Below are 25,734 nucleotides of genomic sequence, written 5' to 3' on the forward strand. Positions count from 1 at the left end.
AGTATTATAAATGAAACAAAACTATAAACTATGGACCGTGACATAATATAGGTATTTCTATATTTTTAGCTCCATAATTTCTGTTAAAATATTAGGAAAATGTATTAAGTACCGTAAAAGTGCTAAATTTGAGCTCTGACTTAAAATATTATATTCATAACAAATTATCATAGAAGCTTAGGTACTGTTATTCCACATACTTATTATAGTTTAATTTAACTACAACATTCTAGTAGAGTCTGATAAAATTTGGTTCCACGACTTTGATCATACAAACTTTAAATACTAAACTATGGGTCTGAAATTTAGTTTATATAGATCTAAATAATCCAAAACATATATTGCTTCAAAATATAAAAATAAAGTGTCTTGTATTGTAGTAGGTAGGTAACATTCAAAAAAAAAAACTAAAAAAAATCATACTTGAAATCTATGTATAATATACGTGTATTGTAATAAATGTTCAAATGTTTACTTTAGTATATTATAAAAAATTAACTTAAGTTCAATATAATACATTATAACAGGTGTTCAAATAAACATTTCATACCAAAAATTTTGTTTATTCACACAGTCTCTCTTCAATTTTAAATTTTTCTTCAAATTATCTACAAAATATAAATGTTTAGTAAATTGGAAGACTTGATTAAGTATTTAATTATTTATCTAAAAGAGATGTGCCGGGTCGCCACATTACTATATCGAGGGGCCATGGTGCAAGCGTCATCCATAAATATCATAACATATATTATATTAGAAATACAAACTTAATATTTCACTAACAGTAAATATTATAAAAAAATATTACGAAATGTACTATACTCATATTATATTATGATTGTATTAGTTACAAACTCTTGAATTAAGAGTTATGTTTGAGGATTTAATTAATTTCCTAAAAGGAAATGCCTCCAGGTTGCCTCAGTAAGTAGTTAGTAAGTATGGTAGTTAAAGTGCCGTCCACCAATAAAGTACCCGAAAAAAAAAAACGATTAATTCAAATATAGAAGGTACTTATATCATATACTTTTATCAAAGTATGATTGTGTTAGCCGCAGTCTTGTGTAAATTATATTGTCTTATGTTTTCCCAATCTAATAATACAAAATACTGAAAATTAATGAAATCACAAATATTAGTACAATAGAGAGACTGTGCATTGATTTACAAATTTGTCTTAAATTTACTTTTTGCATAGAGAATAATATGAAGGTGGGCTGGGCTTTTAATATCAGAGTATGGGGGACAGGTCTGGGATTTCATATTATGCATTTGTGGACACTGGACGACCAAAAGGACCATCCTCCATAGAATGTTTCAATAAAATTAGTTGAATACGTTATAAAGTTGCTCCCATGCTCGACATTATCCTGGTATTTTTAAAAAAACCATTAAAAATGTTGTTTTAAAAAAACCTTTCATGTGCATGTGTTGTCTCCAAGTGTGTGTTGTGAGAGGATAGATGCTGATAAATCGCTTTTATATGCTTCAAATTGTTTACACGAGTGAGCTGGGTATGGCTCCATCATAGATAATAAAGATATAACATAATGGTCTTATCAGCGGTCTTCGAGGGGAACAATTGAGGCCAAATAAAGTATACCTATATCGAGTATCGACTATCAATATAAAGGAGCCTCAATTGCCTTCCGCGGGAACGCGGCCTCAAATGTATTTAACATAGGCGTGGACTATCCATATCTTTATTATCTATGGGCTTCATCCATAGCATGGATTAAGGTGTCAACAGTCAAAGGATCGACTTGATAATCAAACACTTAAGTTCAGCAACCTGCAAATCAGGATCTTTTTATTCAAAGTGTCCTAATAAGTCGTAAGAAGGTTAGTTAGGTAAACCTATGGTTAGTTGAAGCTATGGTGATGATAGACGACTATCATCACTGGTCGTGAGCTTTGCGATGATATTTTCCTACTAACTATCAAGGTATTCGATATTGTAAACATAACAATGAAAGAAAATATTTAAATATTATTAATGTGGTTAGGTTATGTTAGGTTAGGATAGGGCAGGAAATTAGATGTTAACTAATTATCATAGTTTTTAACACGGTCTTAAAGACTGTCAGCAAGAGTTGTACCAGTATAGTTATTAAAAACTTAAATACAGCCAAAATTAAATAATGATTTTTTTACCACAACAAATTATAAAATGTATTTTAAAATATAACAAAATATTATTCTATTAGGGTTTTATAAGGTTTTCAATACTTACGAGTTTTTGTAAATAGAAAATGTATAAAATCAATAGTTTTAATTTAATATATGGTTTTGTGTTTTAATATCCTATTGTCAAAGGATTCTCAGGGTTTCCTTTCCACCGTGTGGAGTCCGTGAAGGACCTTTTATCATTTAATTTCTTTGCATCCTTTATAATTAACATTCATTTTTATACATTTTCTAATACATATATTAACGTGATACACCTCTGATCATAATAACTGTTCGCATTATTAAAATGTAAACAAAACCTAGTTTTTGGATTGTAGTTAATATGTATTGCAGTATTTAGCTTCCAGCGTATTCTTTTGTTTAGTGTTATTTCACCCAGATTTCTCAAACAATTTTTTTTTCACTTCATTTAACTCTAGTAGATTTTTTTGTATAAACATTTTTCATGATTAACTGGCTATACCTGGGAGTACGCTGAGTACCTGTGTACATAATATATAATTTGAAAAGAGACTAGCTAGGTTCTCTCACGTTCCCCATTCAATTAATTTTTTTATATATTTAACTTTTTTTGATTCTTTTATATATATATCTTTTTTTAAAACATTAACAACTTGGTGCCATATGATTTTTTTTAAATTTTTTTATCTGCTTCTTAAATTGCGTTTGCCTGCGGTAGCCCACGTTCCCCTTTCAATTTTAATCATAAATTTAATTCAATTGATTTTTAATATGAATATTTTCAAATTTGTGAGTCTTCAGAGAATTTTTTTCTGTTATTTAATTCCTATCTAGATCTTTCTATATAGTTTTTTTAAACAATGACAAGCCGGCACCAACACCCTCCTTCATATTTTTTTTTTGTAATGTAACTCTTCTTGAATATTTAGTATTGACGGGAAAATATAACTTGGTGATAACTTGGTGCCCTATGAATAATCATTCTTTTATAAACTAAATATTTTGAATAGTTTTTTCTGTTTAATATTCTGGGCATTTTAGTTTGTACTTTGTTATGTGTATTCCTACAGTTAAATTTTTTCCAAATTTTTTTTGTTTTCTAAAATGCATTTGCCTGCGGGCGCCAACACCCTCCTTCAATTTTTTTTTTTAGTAATGTAACTCTAGTTGAATATTTTGTATTGACTTGAAAATTGATAACTTGGTGCCCTATGAATAATCATTCTTTAATAAACTAAATATTTTGAATAGTTTTTTCTGTTTAAGATTCTGGGCATTTTAGTTTGTACTTTGTTATGTGTATTCCTACAGTTAAATTTTTTCAAAATTTTTTTTTGGTTTCCTAAAATGCATTTGCCTGCGGGCGCCAACACCCTCCTTCAATTTTTTTTTTTATGACTTAACCTCTAGCCAAATTTTTTAAACTTTGACAATCGGGTACCCTTGAATAATCCTTATCTTTAATGAACTAAATATTTTAAAATGTTTTTTTTGTTTAAGATTCTGGGCATTTTAGTTTGTACTTTGTAATGTGTAATCATACAGTTAAATTTTTTCAAAATTTTTTTTTGGTTTCCTAAAATGCATTTGCCTGCGGGCGCCAACACCCTCCTTCAATTTTTTTTTTTATGACTTAACCTCTAGCCAAATTTTTTAAACTTTGACAATCGGGTACCCTTGAATAATCCTTATCTTTAAATGAACTAAATATTTTAAAATGTTTTTTTTGTTTAAGATTCTGGGCATTTTAGTTTGTACTTTGTAATGTGTAATCATACAGTTAAATTTTTTCAAAATTTTTTTTTGGTTTCCTAAAATGCATTTGCCTGCGGGCGCCAAAACCCTCCTTCAATTTTTTTTTTTATGATTTTACCTCTAGTTGAATATTTTGTATTGACTTGAAAATTGATAACTTGGTGCCCTATGAATAATCATTCTTTAATGAACTAAATATTTTGAATAGTTTTTTTTGTTTAAGATTCTGGGCATTTTAGTTTGTACTTTGTAATGTGTAATCATACAGTTAAATTTTTTCAAAATTTTTTTTTGGTTTCCTAAAATGCATTTGCCTGCGGGCGCCAACACCCTCCTTCAATTTTTTTTTTTATGACTTAACCTCTAGCCAAATTTTTTAAACTTTGACAATCGGGTACCCTTGAATAATCCTTATCTTTAATGAACTAAATATTTTAAAATGTTTTTTTTGTTTAAGATTCTGGGCATTTTAGTTTGTACTTTGTAATGTGTAATCATACAGTTAAATTTTTTCAAAATTTTTTTTTGGTTTCCTAAAATGCATTTGCCTGCGGGCGCCAACACCCTCCTTCAATTTTTTTTTTTATGACTTAACCTCTAGCCAAATTTTTTAAACTTTGACAATCGGGTACCCTTGAATAATCCTTATCTTTAAATGAACTAAATATTTTAAAATGTTTTTTTTGTTTAAGATTCTGGGCATTTTAGTTTGTACTTTGTAATGTGTAATCATACAGTTAAATTTTTTCAAAATTTTTTTTTGGTTTCCTAAAATGCATTTGCCTGCGGGCGCCAAAACCCTCCTTCAATTTTTTTTTTTATGATTTTACCTCTAGTTGAATATTTTGTATTGACTTGAAAATTGATAACTTGGTGCCCTATGAATAATCATTCTTTAATGAACTAAATATTTTGAATAGTTTTTTTTGTTTAAGATTCTGGGCATTTTAGTTTGTACTTTGTAATGTGTAATCATACAGTTAAATTTTATCAAAATTTTTTTTCGGTTTCCTAAAATTTATTTGCCTGCGGGCGCCAAAAATCTCCAATTTTTTTTTTATGACTTAACCTCTAGCCAATTTTTTTAAACATTGACAATCGGGTACCCTTGAATTATCCTTATCTTTAATGAACTAAATATTTTGAATAGTTTTTACTGTTTAAGATTCTGGGCATTTTAGTTTGTACTTTGTAATGTGTATTCCTACAGTTAAATTTTTCAAATTTTTTTTTTGGTTTCTTAAAATTCATTTGCCTGCGGGCGCCAACAACCTCCTTCAACTTTTTTTTTATGACTTAACCTCTAGCCAAATTTTTTAAACTTTGACAATCGGGTACCCTTGAATAATCCTTATCTTTAATGAACTAAATATTTTAAAATGTTTTTTTTGTTTAAGATTCTGGGCATTTTAGTTTGTACTTTGTAATGTGTAATCATACAGTTAAATTTTTTCAAAATTTTTTTTTGGTTTCCTAAAATGCATTTGCCTGCGGGCGCCAACACCCTCCTTCAATTTTTTTTTTTATGACTTAACCTCTAGCCAAATTTTTTAAACTTTGACAATCGGGTACCCTTGAATAATCCTTATCTTTAAATGAACTAAATATTTTAAAATGTTTTTTTTGTTTAAGATTCTGGGCATTTTAGTTTGTACTTTGTAATGTGTAATCATACAGTTAAATTTTTTCAAAATTTTTTTTTGGTTTCCTAAAATGCATTTGCCTGCGGGCGCCAACACCCTCCTTCAATTTTTTTTTTTATGACTTAACCTCTAGCCAAATTTTTTAAACTTTGACAATCGGGTACCCTTGAATAATCCTTATCTTTAATGAACTAAATATTTTAAAATGTTTTTTTTGTTTAAGATTCTGGGCATTTTAGTTTGTACTTTGTAATGTGTAATCATACAGTTAAATTTTTTCAAAATTTTTTTTTGGTTTCCTAAAATGCATTTGCCTGCGGGCGCCAACACCCTCCTTCAATTTTTTTTTTTATGACTTAACCTCTAGCCAAATTTTTTAAACTTTGACAATCGGGTACCCTTGAATAATCCTTATCTTTAAATGAACTAAATATTTTAAAATGTTTTTTTTGTTTAAGATTCTGGGCATTTTAGTTTGTACTTTGTAATGTGTAATCATACAGTTAAATTTTTTCAAAATTTTTTTTTGGTTTCCTAAAATGCATTTGCCTGCGGGCGCCAAAACCCTCCTTCAATTTTTTTTTTTATGATTTTACCTCTAGTTGAATATTTTGTATTGACTTGAAAATTGATAACTTGGTGCCCTATGAATAATCATTCTTTAATGAACTAAATATTTTGAATAGTTTTTTTTGTTTAAGATTCTGGGCATTTTAGTTTGTACTTTGTAATGTGTAATCATACAGTTAAATTTTATCAAAATTTTTTTTCGGTTTCCTAAAATTTATTTGCCTGCGGGCGCCAAAAATCTCCAATTTTTTTTTTATGACTTAACCTCTAGCCAATTTTTTTAAACATTGACAATCGGGTACCCTTGAATTATCCTTATCTTTAATGAACTAAATATTTTGAATAGTTTTTACTGTTTAAGATTCTGGGCATTTTAGTTTGTACTTTGTAATGTGTATTCCTACAGTTAAATTTTTCAAATTTTTTTTTTGGTTTCTTAAAATTCATTTGCCTGCGGGCGCCAACAACCTCCTTCAACTTTTTTTTTATGACTTAACCTCTAGCCAAATTTTTTAAACTTTGACAATCGGGTACCCTTGAATAATCCTTATCTTTAATGAACTAAATATTTTAAAATGTTTTTTTTGTTTAAGATTCTGGGCATTTTAGTTTGTACTTTGTAATGTGTAATCATACAGTTAAATTTTTTCAAAATTTTTTTTTGGTTTCCTAAAATGCATTTGCCTGCGGGCGCCAACACCTTCCTTCAATTTTTTTTTTTATGATTTTACCTCTAGTTGAATATTTTGTATTGACTTGAAAATTGATAACTTGGTGCCCTATGAATAATCATTCTTTAATAAACTAAATATTTTGAATAGTTTTTTTTGTTTAAGATTCTGGGCATTTTAGTTTGTACTTTGTAATGTGTAATCATACAGTTAATTTTTATCAAAATTTTTTTTTGGTTTCCTAAAAGGCAGTTGCCTTAAATATTGAATATTAAATATTGATTTTGAAGTTTTTTGAATTATTCAATAATATTTGAATATGGAAATAGATATTTTTCATAAAATACGTACATAAAATATTTTTTTTTGAAAATGATGCCGGAAGTTTAACGAAAAAAAGTAAAGGAGATGCTTTGAATGAGTCATTTAAGATATCTTGTGACTGCAAATCTATTATTTCCATTTGAAGCTCAACATCAACATCTTCATAATCAATATTAAATGGATTGGCGAGTAGTTGAAAAACGCAACTAAACGTTTTACTTTACTGAACAGAATAGTAAATTAATATTATAATCCAAATACACTCGTCGTATCTACTCTAGGTATCTTATCGGTAACTGTCAAGGTATATCTAACTGATATGAGTTTACTCATATCAGTCGTATACTTGTATGAGTTCGTCCGTTCAATTTCTTGTTTTAGTGTTTTCGTGTGAGGCATAGGTACCGTACACATTATTACTAATATTTTATTAGAAGAAAAACAAACAGTTGCGGGCTGTTTGCAAAATTTTGTGGCGGAATTTGTAATTTTATAAATTCACGGTTTTATTCTTATTATTTTAAATTTTGCTCATGATTTTTTTACACTATGCATATTTTGAGGGCATAATTTAAAAATGTTAGGGCATATAAATGCATATTTTTGAACTTTTTAGTGCATATTTTAATGCATATTTTGACAATTTTTAGTGCATGAATGCATGCTTATTTAGGCATTGTTTAGTGCATGAAGTTACGAGCCCTGCTTATTAGTCAAAAGTCTGAATAGTCATATCGTTACGAATGTGGTGTAGGTAAGCATGTGTCAGCAAAATAACTGAATGACGGACATTATTAATAGGTAGTTTAATTTCATTTTGGTTTTCCTCTTATTTGAATAGCACCATTCCCTGCACAATATATAATATTTGATTGATAAAGACATAATATTATACATATATTATATATTTTTTTTTATATGGTTTGTGAAAAAACAAAAGAATAATGGAATGTCCGGTCGAACACAATCATGGATCTAGAGCAGAGATCTGAGGGAGGGAGGTCAGTAATTTTTTTACAACACAAATACAATCACAATTTTCACTTTATTCTTAATTTAAAATTTTTCCCAATATTAGTTAAATCTTATTGTAATAAATCAATTAATAATTATAAATTCAAATCCTAACGTCGTTTTGTTGAAAAAAATCCATTGATTACGGAAAAATGTGGGTAGGTACTTGTTTTTTTTGAAATCAAAACCGATAAAAAAAATAATAATGTAAATTATAGATGCAAAACTTAAAAATTGACACATTTAAAATACCTTCAAAACACACAAAATGTTGTTTACATAATTACATGATAACTTAAAAGCCTGATACAATTTTTTTGATATAATGAAATTTTAATTTTAAATCATTATTTTTTTAAACATGTATCTGCTTTTTATGTAGGTAAATTATGGTCATATTTTATCTATCAAATATATATTTTTGGTTGAGCTTATTTTTATCTTTATCTAAATAGACTTTTGGTCTATTATCTTTATATCTTTTAACAAAGTATCTAGAAGAAAAACTATTTATCTGGTCTAACACTGCTCCTTAATCACCGATGTAAGATGTAGTTGCGGTCCATGTATCGTCAGCAGCAGTCCCAACCAATTTACCAGTATGTTGAGACTCAAGTTGAGCAGCATCAATCTGATTGCCTTTGTCAACAGCAGCCAAAACCAATTTAAGCAACGTATCTTTAATTTGTTTATCATATGGACTCTCAACATAGTTATCAGCTTTACTCCCAAAACAATCAGTTTTAGTATTCGTAAAGAAATTTATACTTTGAGCAGTATTAATTAAAACTATGATTGTTAGTATGATTATGATTGCCATGTTCGCCATCGTGAAAACCAATTAACCAAGATAGTTAGGAGGTATTCGAGGTAAGCTAAACAAAATAAGAAAAATTAATAACAATTTAAACAATTCCGAATAATTCAATAAATAAGTGTATTATCGCAAAATAACATTTTATGTAATATAGTACCAAAATAAAATTAATAACAAGCAATGTTCCAATTTTATTTTATAATTACAGACGCCGCCCTTTGACTATTACCCTACCGTTAATCTGTATGATGGAGTACGTTAGTTATAAAGCAGTGACCATGTATAAACTAGGATTTTTAATATTTAAAATTAAATAACGTTCAAAGTTTAAGGATTGATTAAATATAAGAGTGAAATTCACTCGTTCCAAATTACAATTTGGAATTTAATGGTGGTTTGTTATATTTAATTTTAAAATTATTATTTCTTAATCATTATAATATATTTTATGAAATAACTGTTATTATATTATTTATATAAATGTGTGGTGTAGGTAAAACTAGTATAATTGATAGGTTACGTGACCTAGATAAACGCAATCGCATTTTAAACATTCACAATTATTGTTTTGACTTTGAACTTGTAATTTTTTTAATCTGAATTATTCGGAAGCGTATAGTTCGGAAATTTGTTAACACACAATTCTTTTATTATAATTTTTCTTTCATTAATCTTTTGTCCGCGTTTTATTAGTTGTTTAAGCAATAATATAATAAAATATAAAATAATGTTTATTAAATATTATGAAATTAATCTATAATTTTCACTATGAGTATTATATATTTTGACTTTTTTTATCGTATTTTATTTTATTCAAATCATTTTTACTTTTGGACCTTGGCTCTTCCGAAAAAATTTAACTTACTGATGACAAATTTGTTTACATTATTTATTACATGATCACAATAAACGTCTAAAGTTATTTTTTTGTTTATTAAGAGGATAATATCAGTGCTATATTGGTTTTTTCTCAGAATAATGCGGAGCTTAGATGAAATGCTTTCACATAAAATCGTTTTTTTTATGATTCTTGTGAAATCTTAGAGTAAAATCACCTATTACATAAACTATAGAAGATAATATTTTTGAGGCCGTGACATATTATCGGTTTAAATTTTATTGTTATTTGACTTAGTATTCAAATTTCAAAATAAAAAACGAAAACGTAAATTTAAATGATGTTTAAATTTTTTTGAGACAATAACCGATATGTAATATTCTCAAATAAATTATTCTCATTCGTTATTGCAGTACATGTTTTTACTCTATGATTACTTAATAACATAAAAATAAAATAAAATATATGATTCTGCGTAAATGCTTTGTCTATGTTGCAAGTGGGCCAGAGAAATTTTATTGACATTGATTAAAAAAAAAACTACCTAATAATAATCAAACATTTCGTATGCCTCTAAATAGCTCAATATGAGTCAAAATATTTTGAAAATGTTTTAGTATATAGAAACTAATATAATTTATATAAAATGAAAATGTCATGTATCAATGGTACGTTTCTTAGAGTTACACCAAAAACCAAAACGAACTTTTTCAAAAACCCATCTTGCTTAAAAATTTCCGTTTTTTCTTATTTTTTTTTTGTTTAACGAAAAGATAGTGAAGTTGACAATTTAAGTATTATTTCAATTACTTATCGTGTACTAAGACACTGAAAAAAAAACACATTATTGTAAAATTAAATTATTTATTACTCCGCTCAAAATCAAAAATAAGGAAATAAGGCAATTTTCACTCTTATACTGATTCCAACAAGATTATTAGATTTTTTTTTTGTAATTTTAAAACGATAATCGTAGGGATATGAATTTTACTTTAAAAAAAATTATACTACCATTTTCTTGACAAAAAAAAAAGATTTTGCAAATTAATTACGTTAAGATCCATAAGAATTTACTATGTAGTTCTTACAGTTATTTAAAAAAATATTAAATAAGCATCCGTTAATTTGTTTACCTACCTATCGAGATTTCAAGTTAAAGATTTCAAACTTAAAACTTTTTGTTCATTCACCACTATTCAGAACGTCGTGAAATATAAATATTACATTTTTACCTACATAATAACTTCTTAACTAAATTGTGTGGTTAATATTGTATTGTTATCATTGATGTTACGAACCGAAAATTACACAGGCTTATACGATCAATGGATTCTTCAACTTCGTGTTAATTCAAATAGTTTAATAATATGAAAAACAGTAAAAAGTTAAAAAAATAAAACTTCGGGAAATTTATAAACAAGTAGGCAGGTAGTTGTTCACTATAATGTAGAATAAGCTGCACTGAAAAATATCTATACAGACCTAATGAATTGTATAGTGTTTTGTCTGTGTTGATCATAATATGTCAATATAATAATCATACCAAAAGATCGACCAACGTACAAGCTACGATAAGAAAAGTGATTTATCATTATTGTTTTTAAACGTATTGTACATCGATAATGAGTAATACAAGGTGTCTCAAAAGGAACTGCCCATTAGCTGTATCGGGAGAGAGGGTCATATTTAGTTTTTTGATGTACACTGTGTCGTAATATATTATGAAACATTATTACTATTATTTTTATTATTTTTAATTGAATTCTTATCAATTTCCATAACGCAGTTATTCGTTTACAATTATAATGTATGTTGGTGTATTAAAAAAAAAAAATAGAGCCATTAAGAGCACTTGTCAAGTAGTAGGGCACTATAATTGTTGGTAAAATACGATTGAGAACGGCATTTTTGGTAATACGATTGAGAACGCTCGGTATTAGTTTTTTTTTGCAACGTTGCCAAATTGAACAGAATGATAATTTGAGCACGATGATTTGTTGATATTGAAATAATCCAACAATATATTATGTTAATTGTTATTAAAATTCTAATTGAAACACAAGCAGAATCAATATTAAAAATAGCTACGATAGTAAGTTAGAGTCAAGGTACTAAGTATAATATGTCTATATCCTATGGCAATATCCAATAAGGTCAAGTAGATTTGGGGGCTTAGATGATCTGAAAATGTTAGTAATTACTAATGATCTATCAATATGAATAATTTGTAAAAATGATTGAAGTATAACGAATAGTACCTACATCTAATATTACAAATAGTTTATATTTTTGTAAAACTACATTTAAGGATTATTATCCTTAGTATGAATATTTTAATAACTCAGAAACTACTTACCTATTTTGATTTAGATACTTCAACATTTTCAAGAGAATCACCCGTAAAAAAGGGGTATTTTCATTTGTATCGCTACATTCCTCGAGAAGCACAAAATTATCAGGAAATTATGGTCTTCAGGTAAAATCAGAATTTGAATAATGAATATATATATTATATTACACGACATTTCATAATATTACTATCGTAATTTTATTTAATAAAATAATTATCATATTAATACATCACACGTCATATTATCGTAATTACATTACCTATTATATAACAATTAAATATATAGGTAGGTATATAGTTTGTTCACTATGCATATTATGATTCCATATGTGGACACATATTAATGATAATAGTTAAGAGTTCACATAATGTAAATGATTATAGTTATGTTAATTATTAAACAAACAATTTCATACATGACCTTTTATTATATTATTATTTTATTTGTTTTGACATTTTTATTTTTACAGCCACTTATATTATTGTGTAGAACAACCGGTGTGAACACGGGTCACGTGTACACAACACACATAATATAATTTATATTATTATAGTACACCTTTCAATAAATCTTTACAAAAATGTACATTTTTACACAATAAAATCTAAAATATACTATTATCATATTATTAATTTACAGCACGCAAACTTAAAACTCTCGATTTCACGTTACACGTTATAATAATATTTATTATATTATTATTACACAATATGCAGTGCTACTATAGTATGTAACTAAAATTGTATTATTTAAATAGATAAATATACATAAATATAAATGCCAAGGTTTAGTAATTGCGGGCGCTGTACCAGTGGCGTGCTCAGCTTTTTTGAAGGGGGGGGGGCTTTTTTTACTATGCATTTTTGATTACGTTATATAGCTCGGGTAAACATACTTTTATTGTTTTATCATATAATATTTTATTTGGCAAAAATAAGCCAAACAGGGGAGGATATGACACCCAAATTTCCCCCCTACGCCGTGAGCACGCCTCTGGGCTGTACGTCTATATACCATAACATAGGCAGTCTTGTAAATTACGTGGATTTATGTAATTTATATCTTATTTGAGTATTTAAATACTTTTTAAGTACTCAAATACATATTTAAAAAAAAAGTATTTCAAATACTTTATTTAAGTATACAGGGTGATTCATAAAGCGTAAAACACTCATTATCTCAAAAAGTATTAATGTTTTTGAAAATATTTTTTTTACATAGTTTCAAGTTGTTAAAAAAACTATGTTTTTATTAAAAAATTATATTTTTAAATTATTTTTTATCTATATAATTTTTAATTTTTAATTTTTTTGAATGACAGCATAGAGATTTAAATTCATATTCCAAAGCAGAATATTTTTCTAAGTATTTTGATTCATAAAAATTTAATTTAGGGCGAGTAGTCTATGAGGTATAAGCATTTAAAGTTTAGATGGGCGGAGTGGAGTGGTATGGCGTTACCCCGCAAATGTGTGTCCACTACTCCGCTTGTCTAAACCTTAAATACTTAAAACTCATAAGCTACTCGTCCTAAATTCGATATTTATGTATTAAAATACTTAAAAAAATATTCTGCTTTGGAAAATGAAATTAAAACTCTATGCTGTCATTCAAAAAAGTAAAAAACTTAAAAAATTATAAGGATAAAAAATGTTTAAAAATATAATTTTTTAATAAAAATGTTGTTTTTTTAACAACTTGAAACTATGTAAAAAAATATTTTCAAAAACATTAATACTTTTTGATATAATGAGTGTTTTACGCTTAATAAATCACCTTGTATGTATTTAAAAACAAATGCTTATTAATTTAGTTTATATTTAATTTATATACTTTCTAATTTGATTTTAATATTAATAACCTAAAATTAAAATAGAAAATACTTAAAATATTTAAATTCTTTGACGAAAAAAACAGAAGAATATTAATAGTTAAACAAAATGATTTGTTTAAAAAAATGATTTATAAGGCAAAACAAATAATATTTATAACAAGTAGTATTGGAAATATTTGAAAGTATCTAAAAATATATAAGCCAATACGTTTTTAACTGAGTATTAATATAGGTATTTTAAATACTTTTCAAAAGTATATTTTACAAGACTGGATATTGTAGGAAGTTATTACTATTACCTATTTATTGATATAGCCATATAGGGAAGTTATATACTTATATAACACTATAGTAGATAGTCTGTACATTAAAATAAATTGTAATAAGTAATAACAAATAGGTAATGGGAGAAAAAAATTGTTTCACCATTGATTGATAAATGCTTATACAATATTATAATATAATATGAAGATTTTCCGAAGTATATTCTGACATTGAATAACTGATTATAATTTTCCAATTTTTCTCATCGCTGTTGAATTATAATATAGGTACCTACCTATCACGTTATTCGACAAATAAAGTCGATTGAAAACCCGGCTATAATTATTACGAATTGTGTGCTCGGAATAACATTCGTTTTTAAACGGTTAGCTGTTCATAAAATTAATAATGCAGTATTGTATATAGTCTTAAGATTAATTCATTTTTTAGATTTTTAATACTATTCTCGGAGCTTACGTCTTTTGAGTTATTTCTACAGTGTGAAATACACTCTCATACAGGGTGATTTTTACGCACGCTAACCTTGTTTCCATGCTTAAATTATAGATATTATATTCTAATTCTGATTTTTGAAATTTTTAAGTATAGTTGTACACCATAATTTTGGATAGTTGATATTTTTCGTACCTCTAAAAATGGTCACACAGGATAATTCTGTGACAGTATAAACTTCTGTTTTTCAAATAGTTTTTCACTTTTAATTATTCATCAGATATTTTTTTGAGAATTTCGATTTAGATATACTAGAATTCTTAAAAAGAATCAACCGCTAAATAATTTGCAGTAAAAAAAATGGGGGGGGGGGGGGGGGGTTCTCGTTTAAAAAATAGAAGTTTGTATCGCCACAGGAAAAAATATCAGCAATTTAAAAATGTGGTCCTTAAGTAGGTATAGGTGTACTCTTAAAAATTCCAAAATCAGAATTTGAATGAATATACTGTTAAAGGGAAAAACGGAGGTGATCATGTTTATCAATCACTCTGTATATCGATCAATGTGATATACAACATTATGACTTGTATTGGAATTTAAAACATTTGTTCTTAATCAGAAAACAGTAGGTATAACGCACACCGCCGTGGTAATGCGCGTGTTTATGGACGATTTTGAACATTTATATCATGTTTATATCACTATGACACATTTTCTTATCATACATTGTGTATTCAATTGTGGTATCGATCGTATTGAAATTTTAAATTAAAAACAAATTACTTTTTTACATCCATAGCGATTCAAAAATAACTTTTTCCCAGTCGACATAAGTAATATCAAATAATTATGATAATTGTTGAATTAATATTTAACAAATGTTTACCATAGTAGGTATTATATATATATATATATATATATATAAATATAAATTACAAATTATTATACAAAAAGAGTTTACAATATTATTTATACATCAAATTTAATAAATCGTCTATTCACCTATATTATATGATTCTATAAAGTGTAAAACATTTTTTGCACAATATATTAATAATAATTAGGTAATAATCCCGGTAACAATTAATACTGTTCGGACTTAACGTGGGTCGTGCCTATATTGGTACGTACTTGAATGGAGATTTAAACAGCAGACCAAAAAAAAAAAAAAACAGTTCTTCAGAACTTAGAAGTCATATTATATAGGTAATTATTTTACGGTTATTGCCTTATTATTGACATTACATTTTTAAATTTAAACGCACTCTCAATTTAACGCGTAGGTTATTGTACATAGCGTTCCACTAGTATGCGTAAATAGGTTCATGTTAGGTATGCAATATCTATCATTATTGGTAATATTTGATCGATATAACAATATTCTGAACGATGGACATTAGACTTGATTTATAACTACGTTTAGCATCTAAACATTATGTTTATCGTTTTCATGTCGGACGTGTATATTATAAAGCATTTTAACGCGGAAGTATTAAGTTTTACGGAAAGGAGACAATTATTATATAATAATATTATTAAACAGTCAATTACAATTTATTTTACAGATTTTATCGGCGGAGTTATTATATTGGTTTTTCGTATACACACACACACACACAATAATATGTTATAAAGAGCATGATTTTTTAAGCATGCTCATCCTATTTTTATGCTTAAATTATACAAATATTCAAATTTCTTCATTTTTAAACACACTTGAAGATCATATTTTCGAATTGCTTGAGATTTTTTGTATCACTTAAAGATGATGACGTGGCAATACAAACTTCTGTTTTTCAAATAGGAACCGCACCATTTTTTACTTTTAATTAGTCACCAGACATTTTTTTTTTTTTGAGAATTTTCATGTACCTATCTAAATCATAATTCGAGTGAGTGGTTTTTGAGTTATATAACTTTGTGTACTTCGGATAACTTGTCTTTGCTAATGGGTCAAATATATGGGAGGCTTAGAAGATTTGAAAAACTTAATAATTGCTATATTGATTTATCAATATAAATAGTTTGTAAAAAATATGATCTAATCTAAGTAGATCTAATATTACATATAGGTAATTAATATGTTTATAAAATTATTTTTAAGGATTATTATCCTTAGCATAAACATTTTAATAACTCCGAAACTATATTAGGATTTTGATTATAATATATCAACATTTTTAAGAAAATCATTCACTATATAATTTGCAGTAAAAAAAGGGGATTCTCGTTTGAAAAATAGAATTTGTACCACCACAGGACGCTCCTTGAGTAGTACAAAAAATATTGGCAATTTTAAAAAATGGGATTCAGCACTTTAGGTATACTTAAAAATTCTAAAAATCAGAATTTGAATAAATTCACTATTAAAGGGAAAAATTTGGGATAGCATGCTTAAAAAATCACCCTGTATATATTATGCGATCGTGTAAATAGTAAACCATAGATATATTCAGTCTTAAGTACCTACATAATATGGTGTGCGCGTTGGCTTAACATTTTATTAGAAACGGGACGTAGGAAAGTAGGTATATGGAATGTTTATTATGCGTTCGAGTCTGCAAAAAACGTCCGATAAGTCATAATATGCATAGGACGAATTTCTATTTTATAAGAACCAACCAATATATTATTCGCTCTTACACTTGTTCTAAAAATAAGTCATTCATATAGATTGTGTATTTCTTATTAAAACAAAATAAAAAGATTCTTAAATTAAGAATAGGTATACCGTATACAATTATGATAGTACGCTAGATTGAAAATTAATTATTTTTAATACAACCGAATTTAAGTGACTATAAATTATAATATTATATAACCAACAATATTATTAAAATAACGACAACAATAATATTGCAATAATGTAGTACCTGGGTGTACTATTTATTAAAATTCTAATTTTTGGAATTTTCAAGTTGGTACTAGCTATATTTAAGTACCCTAATATTCTCAAATATTTGGATTTAAAGAGTGTCTTGTTGACGAACTACAATTTTTTCAAATGTAATTCATCTTTTTTATTGTAAATTGTTAAAAAAAAGATGATTTTTTTTGAAAATGTTGATGCATAATTTATATATAGATATAAATCAACATTTTGACCAAGATATTCTGAGTTATTTAACTTTAAGTACGAATAAGTCCACGATAATAGGTTTTGAAGATATGGGTGGTATGATGATTTGAAAATTACATATAGTGTATAATATAAATTGATTAACATTTTATAATTTCTAAAAATATTTTCGAATATATTCGAATATACTAATAGTACTAGACTCATGCCGGGTTGCATGAAAAATTAATTAATTTAATGGTTCAATAAAGATTAATGAACCAATCATTGGCCACTAAATCATGTTGAAGGGACCATTGGCTCACTATTGATGCAACAAAATATGTTTAGTGATGGTTCATGCAACCCTGCATAAATATTACTTCTATTTTATGTTTATGTATACCATTATTATGGCATTGTGGAGAAAGGAGTATTCATATATTCTCATTTTTTAGTAGGTACATTCAAATTATTAATAACTCAGAAACGACTTGTTCGAATTTAAATTTGGATATGTCACATTAAAAACAAAAAAATCATCTACTTAACAATTTACATTTTACAGTAAAAATGGGTGGACCCCATTTTAATGAAGAAGTCTGTATCACCCGTCACCACAGGACATTCCTTAAATGGTATAACAAATCCAAGTTCTTAAAAATGATATGGTCAAAATTAAAAAAAGAACATAATTTAAATAAATGCATTATTAAAGGATACCCTTTGGGCGAGTGTGGTTGGTGAATCATCCTGTTTGTGACGTTTTACAACAGACCCACAGTTTTCTTTCTTTTTTGGTTTATATTTTATAAATGCGAGCTCATCTGATCCCGCATATTGGTACATGTAAAATGCTTGTTGAATTACTCTGTACGCATTTACAACAATAAATAAATAAATTTACGTTTATGTTGTACAATAATTTAAACGTACTCTCGTCGTTTCGTTTCTTTTTATACACATGCCTTCCTATATTAACCGATAAACTTTCGTAATATTCTTATAATGGCTTTTTTAACCAGGCAATACAAGTTAATTAATTATAGCTAGCAGACTGTGTACGATTTGTATAATTATATGAAATTGGTTTTATTGTTCCATACACTTCTACAAGAGCGAGAGCGAGAGAGTCAGAGAGAGATAGTGAGAGAGAGGAGATAATGGTGGTGATGGGAGGGCAAGAGGGGGGAGAGGGAGAAAAATGAGAGTGTTTAATTATTTTTAATGTTACATCGGATATAATTATTTATGGTTAAAAATTCGAGTGGTTAAAAGAAAAATTAACTTTGACTATAATTTCATCATAATAGACATTAGTCATAAATAGGATATTATAATATGTATGTAGTGTTAGGTATATTATGTTATGTATGTACAAAGTGTGGCAGAAAGACTGACAAATTTAATATACCTTTCGTTACAATCATAATATCATTTTTTTTTTTCAATTTCGTCATTAATAGTTATAAATATTAAAACGATCTAAAAATATCAATAAAAACAAAAGCCACTACAACATAGTTTATCAATTAAACTGTTCAGAGCTTGTTTGTTACACCCCGTGTGTGTAGATAAACAGAAAATCTAAATAATTATTAAAAATCGGTAGTCATTATAATCAATATATTTCGCAAAGAGAAATAATTAACATGTTGAAAAAGATTTGAATATAAACGTTTGAAAAACATTTGCACGGGTAGTATACAAATGCAAAAAAAATGTTAACAAGATAGACACGTATTATTACTTTATTACATATTCATCCGTGTTCATCTCATGTCCATCAGTGTCGTTTTGGGGGTTTGATTTAAATTTGGACTTGTGAGACATATTTTTGGATATTATTTAAGAATACTGTAGAGTGGCGTCATAACTCATGAGTGGAAATAGTTTTTAGGTGGTATAGGTAATTCCGGTTGTATAGGACTGAAAACAATGATTGAGAACCGTTGTAGTTGTTGTAGTACGATGAAAAACATAATATAATACTACCAGCACGTCTGGGTTAAGTGATATTTATACGCAGGTATTTCTTCAGTGGACGAATTTAAACAAAATATCAAAAATCACATTCAAATTGGGCTGCAATCATATTATTATGATGTTAACTACATAATGTTTTTGTTTTTCAACGGAGTAGTTTTTACATTTTTTTTTTCATGTATCTAAACTAAACGTTGTAATTTTATGTGTAGGTACATATATTTTTTCTTATCACATTTATAGAATTTATCAACATAATATATTATAATATTGTACTAGGATAATAATTAGGTTTTGCGAGAAATTTATCGATTAATTCAAATAATTTATCAGCATGCATTATAATAATATACTAGGAAAATAATTAGGTTTTGCCAGAAATTAACTAATTACCTAAACATACAATATTATATATACCTAGGTAATTGTATTGGAGGTATACGCTCGAGCACATCGTCCACGAAATCAATTTAATAGGTAATATATTATAATTATATACGGATGGAATGTTATCGAGTTAATAATGTAATTAATGTTATTACGTAGGTAAATAACTTCGGTATATGACGATAAATAATGATATAGTAATAAATCATACTATATTGTACATTTTATACACAAGACATTGGCGGGTTGTCGAAGTGTGTGCCATGAGTGAAAAAAAGGAAGAAAAGAGCGGTGGGTCGTGGGTGCATAGCACAATCGAAATCAACAAATATTGCTATAATCGTGTATACCATATAGGTAAAATAAAATATTATGAATAAACGATATCAACTTGACGTACCTATACTACAATAATGATAATATAGAATAGCTATTGTGAACCGATAAAAAAAACAATTTAATTTCCGCTAACATAATATTATTTGGTATATAATACATTATTATTATATATTACCTACTATTATTGTGATGTCGATGGGGCGAAAATTTTTTTTTAAAATGTATTAATTTTTTTATACATATATTATTATACTGCATATGTGCATACTGTACGCATTTGAATTGAATGCATTTTTTTTAGAAAATCATATTTTAGAATGCCGAGTTTTAGATTGACAAGTTTTAAAAAAATCGATTTATGAGAATAAGAATCTTTAAAAAAAAAAAACTGTATTTTAGAATATAAATTATTATTACCAACTGCAAGTGTGGACTTACGGTAATGTTCCATGTCTGTGATTGGGAGTACGGGAAATATCAAAATAAATATGTTTAAATATATAATATTGTGATTTATGATTTATTTTTATTTACAAATGAATATAATAATAATATAATATTTATAGTAATATACGAGAACTATAATATTATGATTTTTATATTGTTTATTTTTTATTTTATTTTTTGTAAATGAATTCGAGTAGGTAGTATATTCTAAAAGTCCGCGTTTATATTTTAAAACATAGCTTTTCTATAACTCGGCCTTCTTACACATGACTTTTAAAAACCAGCCTCAGTACCAATAGTAGATTGCTGGTTGGTAGGTATACTACGGTCGACGGTTAAAGCGTGCCAGGGATGACATTTTTACAGTTACCTAATCTAATTTCGTTATTATTTTGATTTATTTGACTTGAAATCTGGGGATTTCCTCCCCAGAGTTAATATTGAACAACAAAGACAACGATGTGAACCGTCTGCCGAGGCTAAGGGTATTATTATCTCATTACTGGGAATTTGTGACCACCGCCAAAACTATACTAACCACGTGGGTCTTTAATAATTTAATAAAACAATTTCTGTGATTATAATTGTTGTGCGATGATAGACTATATTACACAGTATGAAGCACCAAATATTCTCAGTGCTCACCCTCTTTAATTTTGCGCATTAATTCAAATATTATGACATTTTTTGGATTTTTTAGTATATTTAAAAACCATATTTTCAGATATTGGGATATGTTGTGATATATCATTCGGAGAGTGTCCCGTGGCGATAAGACTTTTTTGGTTTCAAATTAACATCAGATTTTCCCCCGTAAATCGTTAGGCATACAGGTTTTTTTTAAAAACATTGATGTACGATTGCAATTTGGACGAGAAGTTTCTTAGTTATTAAACTTTATGTACTGAGGCAAATAATCCTAAATAATCCATCTATTATTCAAAAAAGTTTTGAAAAATAGTTTCGTCGAATAATAAATTCCATAGCAACCAATATCAGAATTAATTTTAAATACTTACTATATTTACACATGATCAATTATACGTTGCATACACACAATGTAAAAGTACTAGACGATTCAGGATTGAGTGCAAATTTGAAAATAAATTACCTTATTGAAATTATTGTATTTGATGAGGTGCATTATTACGGTGTCCCGTGTGCATTATATTTTATTTAAAATGTTAATAAATGTTGGTATTATTTTTCATTTCAGATTTTTAACATTTGAGTTCTCAGCTATACCAAAAAAAAAGATCGAAGAGTTAGTGAGGTATAAGTGAGCAGGCTGCAGTGGGTTTATATTAAATATAAGTAATATTAATTTGTCCAGTGCTTATGTACAAGTAATACTATAGTAATACTTGGAAAATTCTTACGAATTATAATAATATTCTAATATTTTATTAAGAGGTTTCAGTCGGTCATTTTCTAAGGAATAAGAATTAGGCAAATTATGTGCAGAAACATCCTGGCCATGTCAAATGTCAATGTGTGCTAGTGTAAATTAACATTAGTGCGTGTGCGCTACATCGCAGCGTATCTCAACGCGTTTTCACTCGCAGGCATATTATTAAGAAAAAGTATTCGGTTATTTTTTGAGTAGAAACATACTTCGATGTGACAACATTATAGGACTTACAAAGCTGGTGCAATTTTAATTCTGTACAAATCCTAACATTTATAAACATCTCTTCTAGAGGAATTCTTCAGAAATATGAATTTCTTCAATACAATAGTCACATGCAGATTGTGCAAAAATGTTGTAAAAACTGAAATGCGCGTATATATAATATTATTATAATACTGTCAACATTTTAAACTTTGAAAAAAAAATGCTCCGATGGTTTTCTAGAGAAGATATTAAGAAATGTTATTTATTATATCTCCAGCATTACAATCGAACCATCAAAAATCTCACAATCTTGTTACATCGGCGGGTCTAAAAACAATTTTTTTTTGACTGACTATAGAACCACTTTTCACATACAATTACTATGATTTTTATATCGTCAAAGCAGCCTCGTATATTGTTACCTATATTATCACTATTGTGTATTAGCTTTAGTACATAACGTTTAACAATTCAGAAAATACTAATTCTAAGAAGTTTATAACAAAATATCACCGGCTCAACAGTTTATGGTGATAAAGGCGGTTGTGATTTGAAAAACAAAAGTTTGTATCACCGTCACAAGAATAATATTCCTTATAAATAAGTGACATACAATAATATGTATTATATTATGTAATTATTTCAAAATATGATCTTATGAGTAGGCATAAGTACTCAAAAGTTTCGAAAATCATTCAATAAATGCGTTGATAAAGGAAAATAATTGGGGTGAGCACGGCCGGCGAATCACTGCAGCAGTGTATACCTATATATAATAATACTATTTTATGAGGAAAACGAGCAGCTGACCTATATACAACACGCGTTTTCGACGACGAAAAACGAAAAGCGCAGCTCGCACTTATGTTATGTACACGCACAACGACAATGTTATGATATTCTATTATGATTTCCGTCTGGTTTCGCGTGTGCGTCCGCGTTAAATGCAAGTCTCCACTTCGGTGCAACGCCGGTTATCGGTCGGCTGCAGCGTTTCGCAGCCCTGCAACTGCAGTTGCACCTTGTTGCTGTTGCAGTTGCCGTGTTGCGCGGCGGCGGAGGATGCCTTGTTGTCGGGGCCCTGCACGGTCACGCTGAGCAACGTTTTGTAGCACTGCGCGTTCCCGTTGACCGGCGTGATCATCACCATCACGTCGGAGGCCGCGGACGCGGACGGACGGCCACAACCTGCACCGACGCCGCCCCCGCAATCGTCGGACGGCGGCGCGGCCGCGTAATGGTGATGGTGGTGGTGATGCGGCGGTTCGGCCTGCAGGTTCCTGGTGGACCGGTGAACCACCGACTTGCGGCTGCAGTCGGCGGTGCTGATGATCGTGTTCAGCGGCATGGTCGTGTCCCGGAAGCTCGACTGCAAGTCCCTGGACATCCGGTTCCGCCGGTCGCCCGAGTATCCGCACAGCGTCTCCCGGAACGCTCTCCTGTACTTCATCGACATCAGGTTGTACAGGATCGGGTTGACCGTCGACGAAAAGTAATAGAAGCAACCGGCGATCGTGTACAGCAACTCGTTGGCCTGCGTGTAGTACGGCGAGTCCTTGGCGTACAGGTAGAGCAGCCGCTGCGCGTGGAACGGCGCCCAGCACAGGAAGAACGCGATGACGACGGCCGCTGAAAACCAGGTGCATGATTTTAAAATTATTATTCAATCGTGGTTGGATAAAATTGATAAATTGAATAATTCATTGCACAAACGCTATGACGATATACAGTGTTATTCAAAATTATTATAATCATCCAGACTGTTTATATATAGCTGGTCATCTGCAGTTGATGTCACGCCACGTGATTATATACTGCTTATTTCGAGAATATAATTACGTTAAAGATACTGTGTAGGTACGTGGGCATCACCATTATCATCAACCAGTCTTATTAAGAATACTTTTCAATTATGTATTCAGGATACGTATTAGAATACTGTCTTTCAAAATTCTTGAACAGTACTTTTTTTTTATACCAAAATAATTGCACGTTTATCCCGAACGTATATATTTAAAATTATTATTAGATATTAAAATGAAATAACTACCTAATAAATACATTCTTTAATTGGTTCAAGAACTTCAGATGTCACATATAGGTGCCTAACTTAACCTAGTATATTGTCAAGTTAAACTTCGACCTAAGTAGATAGGTATACATTTCATATATTGTGTCATTTACATATTTGATGACATTGAGAACAATTTTTAAAATAACTAAATATTGGTCATTAAAATACTACAATAAAAAGAAAAGAAAAAAAGGTACCTATTTAGTATTCTGGAAAAAAAACACAAAGAAAAAGTCTTTTAATACAAGTATTCGAATACCTACTTAAAATAATACTGTTACCAACCACTTCAGAGGAGCTAAAAGATTAGCGCAGTTAATCACAACGTATGTGCATGGAATGAATTTGGATTCTGACTATAGATGTTGTTTGTGTGACCAAGGGAAGCCAAAGATAGAACATTATTTATAAAATATATTTGAATTATTATTCTTTTATTTAATGCACCTACCCATGTTATTTTATACTACTTTAAACCTAAAAATCGGATGAATAATTTTGAATAATCCAGTATTATTATACAGTCGTCTCACGGTTTCATTCAGAAGAGTTCTATCGATTGAGGGGGGGGGGGATTTGAGTTATTAAACGTTAAGAGGTACCTATACATAGGTATCAAAAATCAACCGAGTGCCACGGCGTTTGAAAGAGAACGTTTTATAATTCAAATAATATCAAAACTCGATATAGTTATACTTTTGAGAGTTGATTGTTTTATTTAAATTACGATGTTCCAGTTGTTTAGGGGGGGGGGGAGAACTATACATTATATTATTCTACGATTAAAGCATTTTAAGCAGGTTATTAGGACACGAATTATGAGTATTTATTATTTCTGAAGCCGGATGTGATCGGCTGTTATTTCAACTCATAAAATATTATTGATAGACTTATGGTATATTATAAAGATAACACTTTGATTGTTATTACAAAATACAAATTTAGATCATTGTTGAAATATATAAAATATTCAAAACGATTTAAATTTGAATATTGATGTATCTTTTAAAAATAGTTTGACTTCTTGCAAACGAAATACAAAAGAAATAATAAAACACAATGCTAGAAAAATAAAAACTGTAATTATTAACACGCCATGGTGTCCACTGACCATCGAATTATCATATTATATTATTATAATCG

General features: G+C 28.4%; 1 protein-coding gene and 1 long non-coding RNA gene across 5 annotated transcripts in view; both read right to left on the reverse strand.

Annotated features, from left to right (window-relative positions):
- Positions 1-8,140: 8,140 nt before the first annotated feature.
- On the reverse strand, positions 8,141-11,277 carry LOC132950572 (uncharacterized). Its single transcript, XR_009665225.1, has 2 exons — positions 11,082-11,277; positions 8,141-9,003 (listed from the first exon to the last, which is right to left on the reverse strand). It is a non-coding gene; the product is annotated as an uncharacterized LOC132950572 (long non-coding RNA).
- Positions 11,278-12,159: 882 nt separating this feature from the next.
- Positions 12,160-25,734, reverse strand: part of LOC132950148 (neuropeptides capa receptor-like) — a 150,847-nt gene continuing 137,272 nt past the window's right edge. For all 4 annotated transcript variants that reach the window (XM_061021394.1, XM_061021392.1, XM_061021391.1 and 1 more), the window contains one exon: positions 12,160-24,146. In XM_061021394.1, coding sequence (XP_060877377.1) covers positions 23,458-24,146 — 689 coding nt within the window. In that variant the 3' untranslated portion in view covers positions 12,160-23,457. The remainder of the gene's footprint in view (positions 24,147-25,734) is intronic.

This window comes from Metopolophium dirhodum, chromosome 8 (assembly GCF_019925205.1).
Source record: "Metopolophium dirhodum isolate CAU chromosome 8, ASM1992520v1, whole genome shotgun sequence".
Taxonomy (NCBI): Eukaryota; Metazoa; Arthropoda; class Insecta; order Hemiptera; family Aphididae; genus Metopolophium; species Metopolophium dirhodum.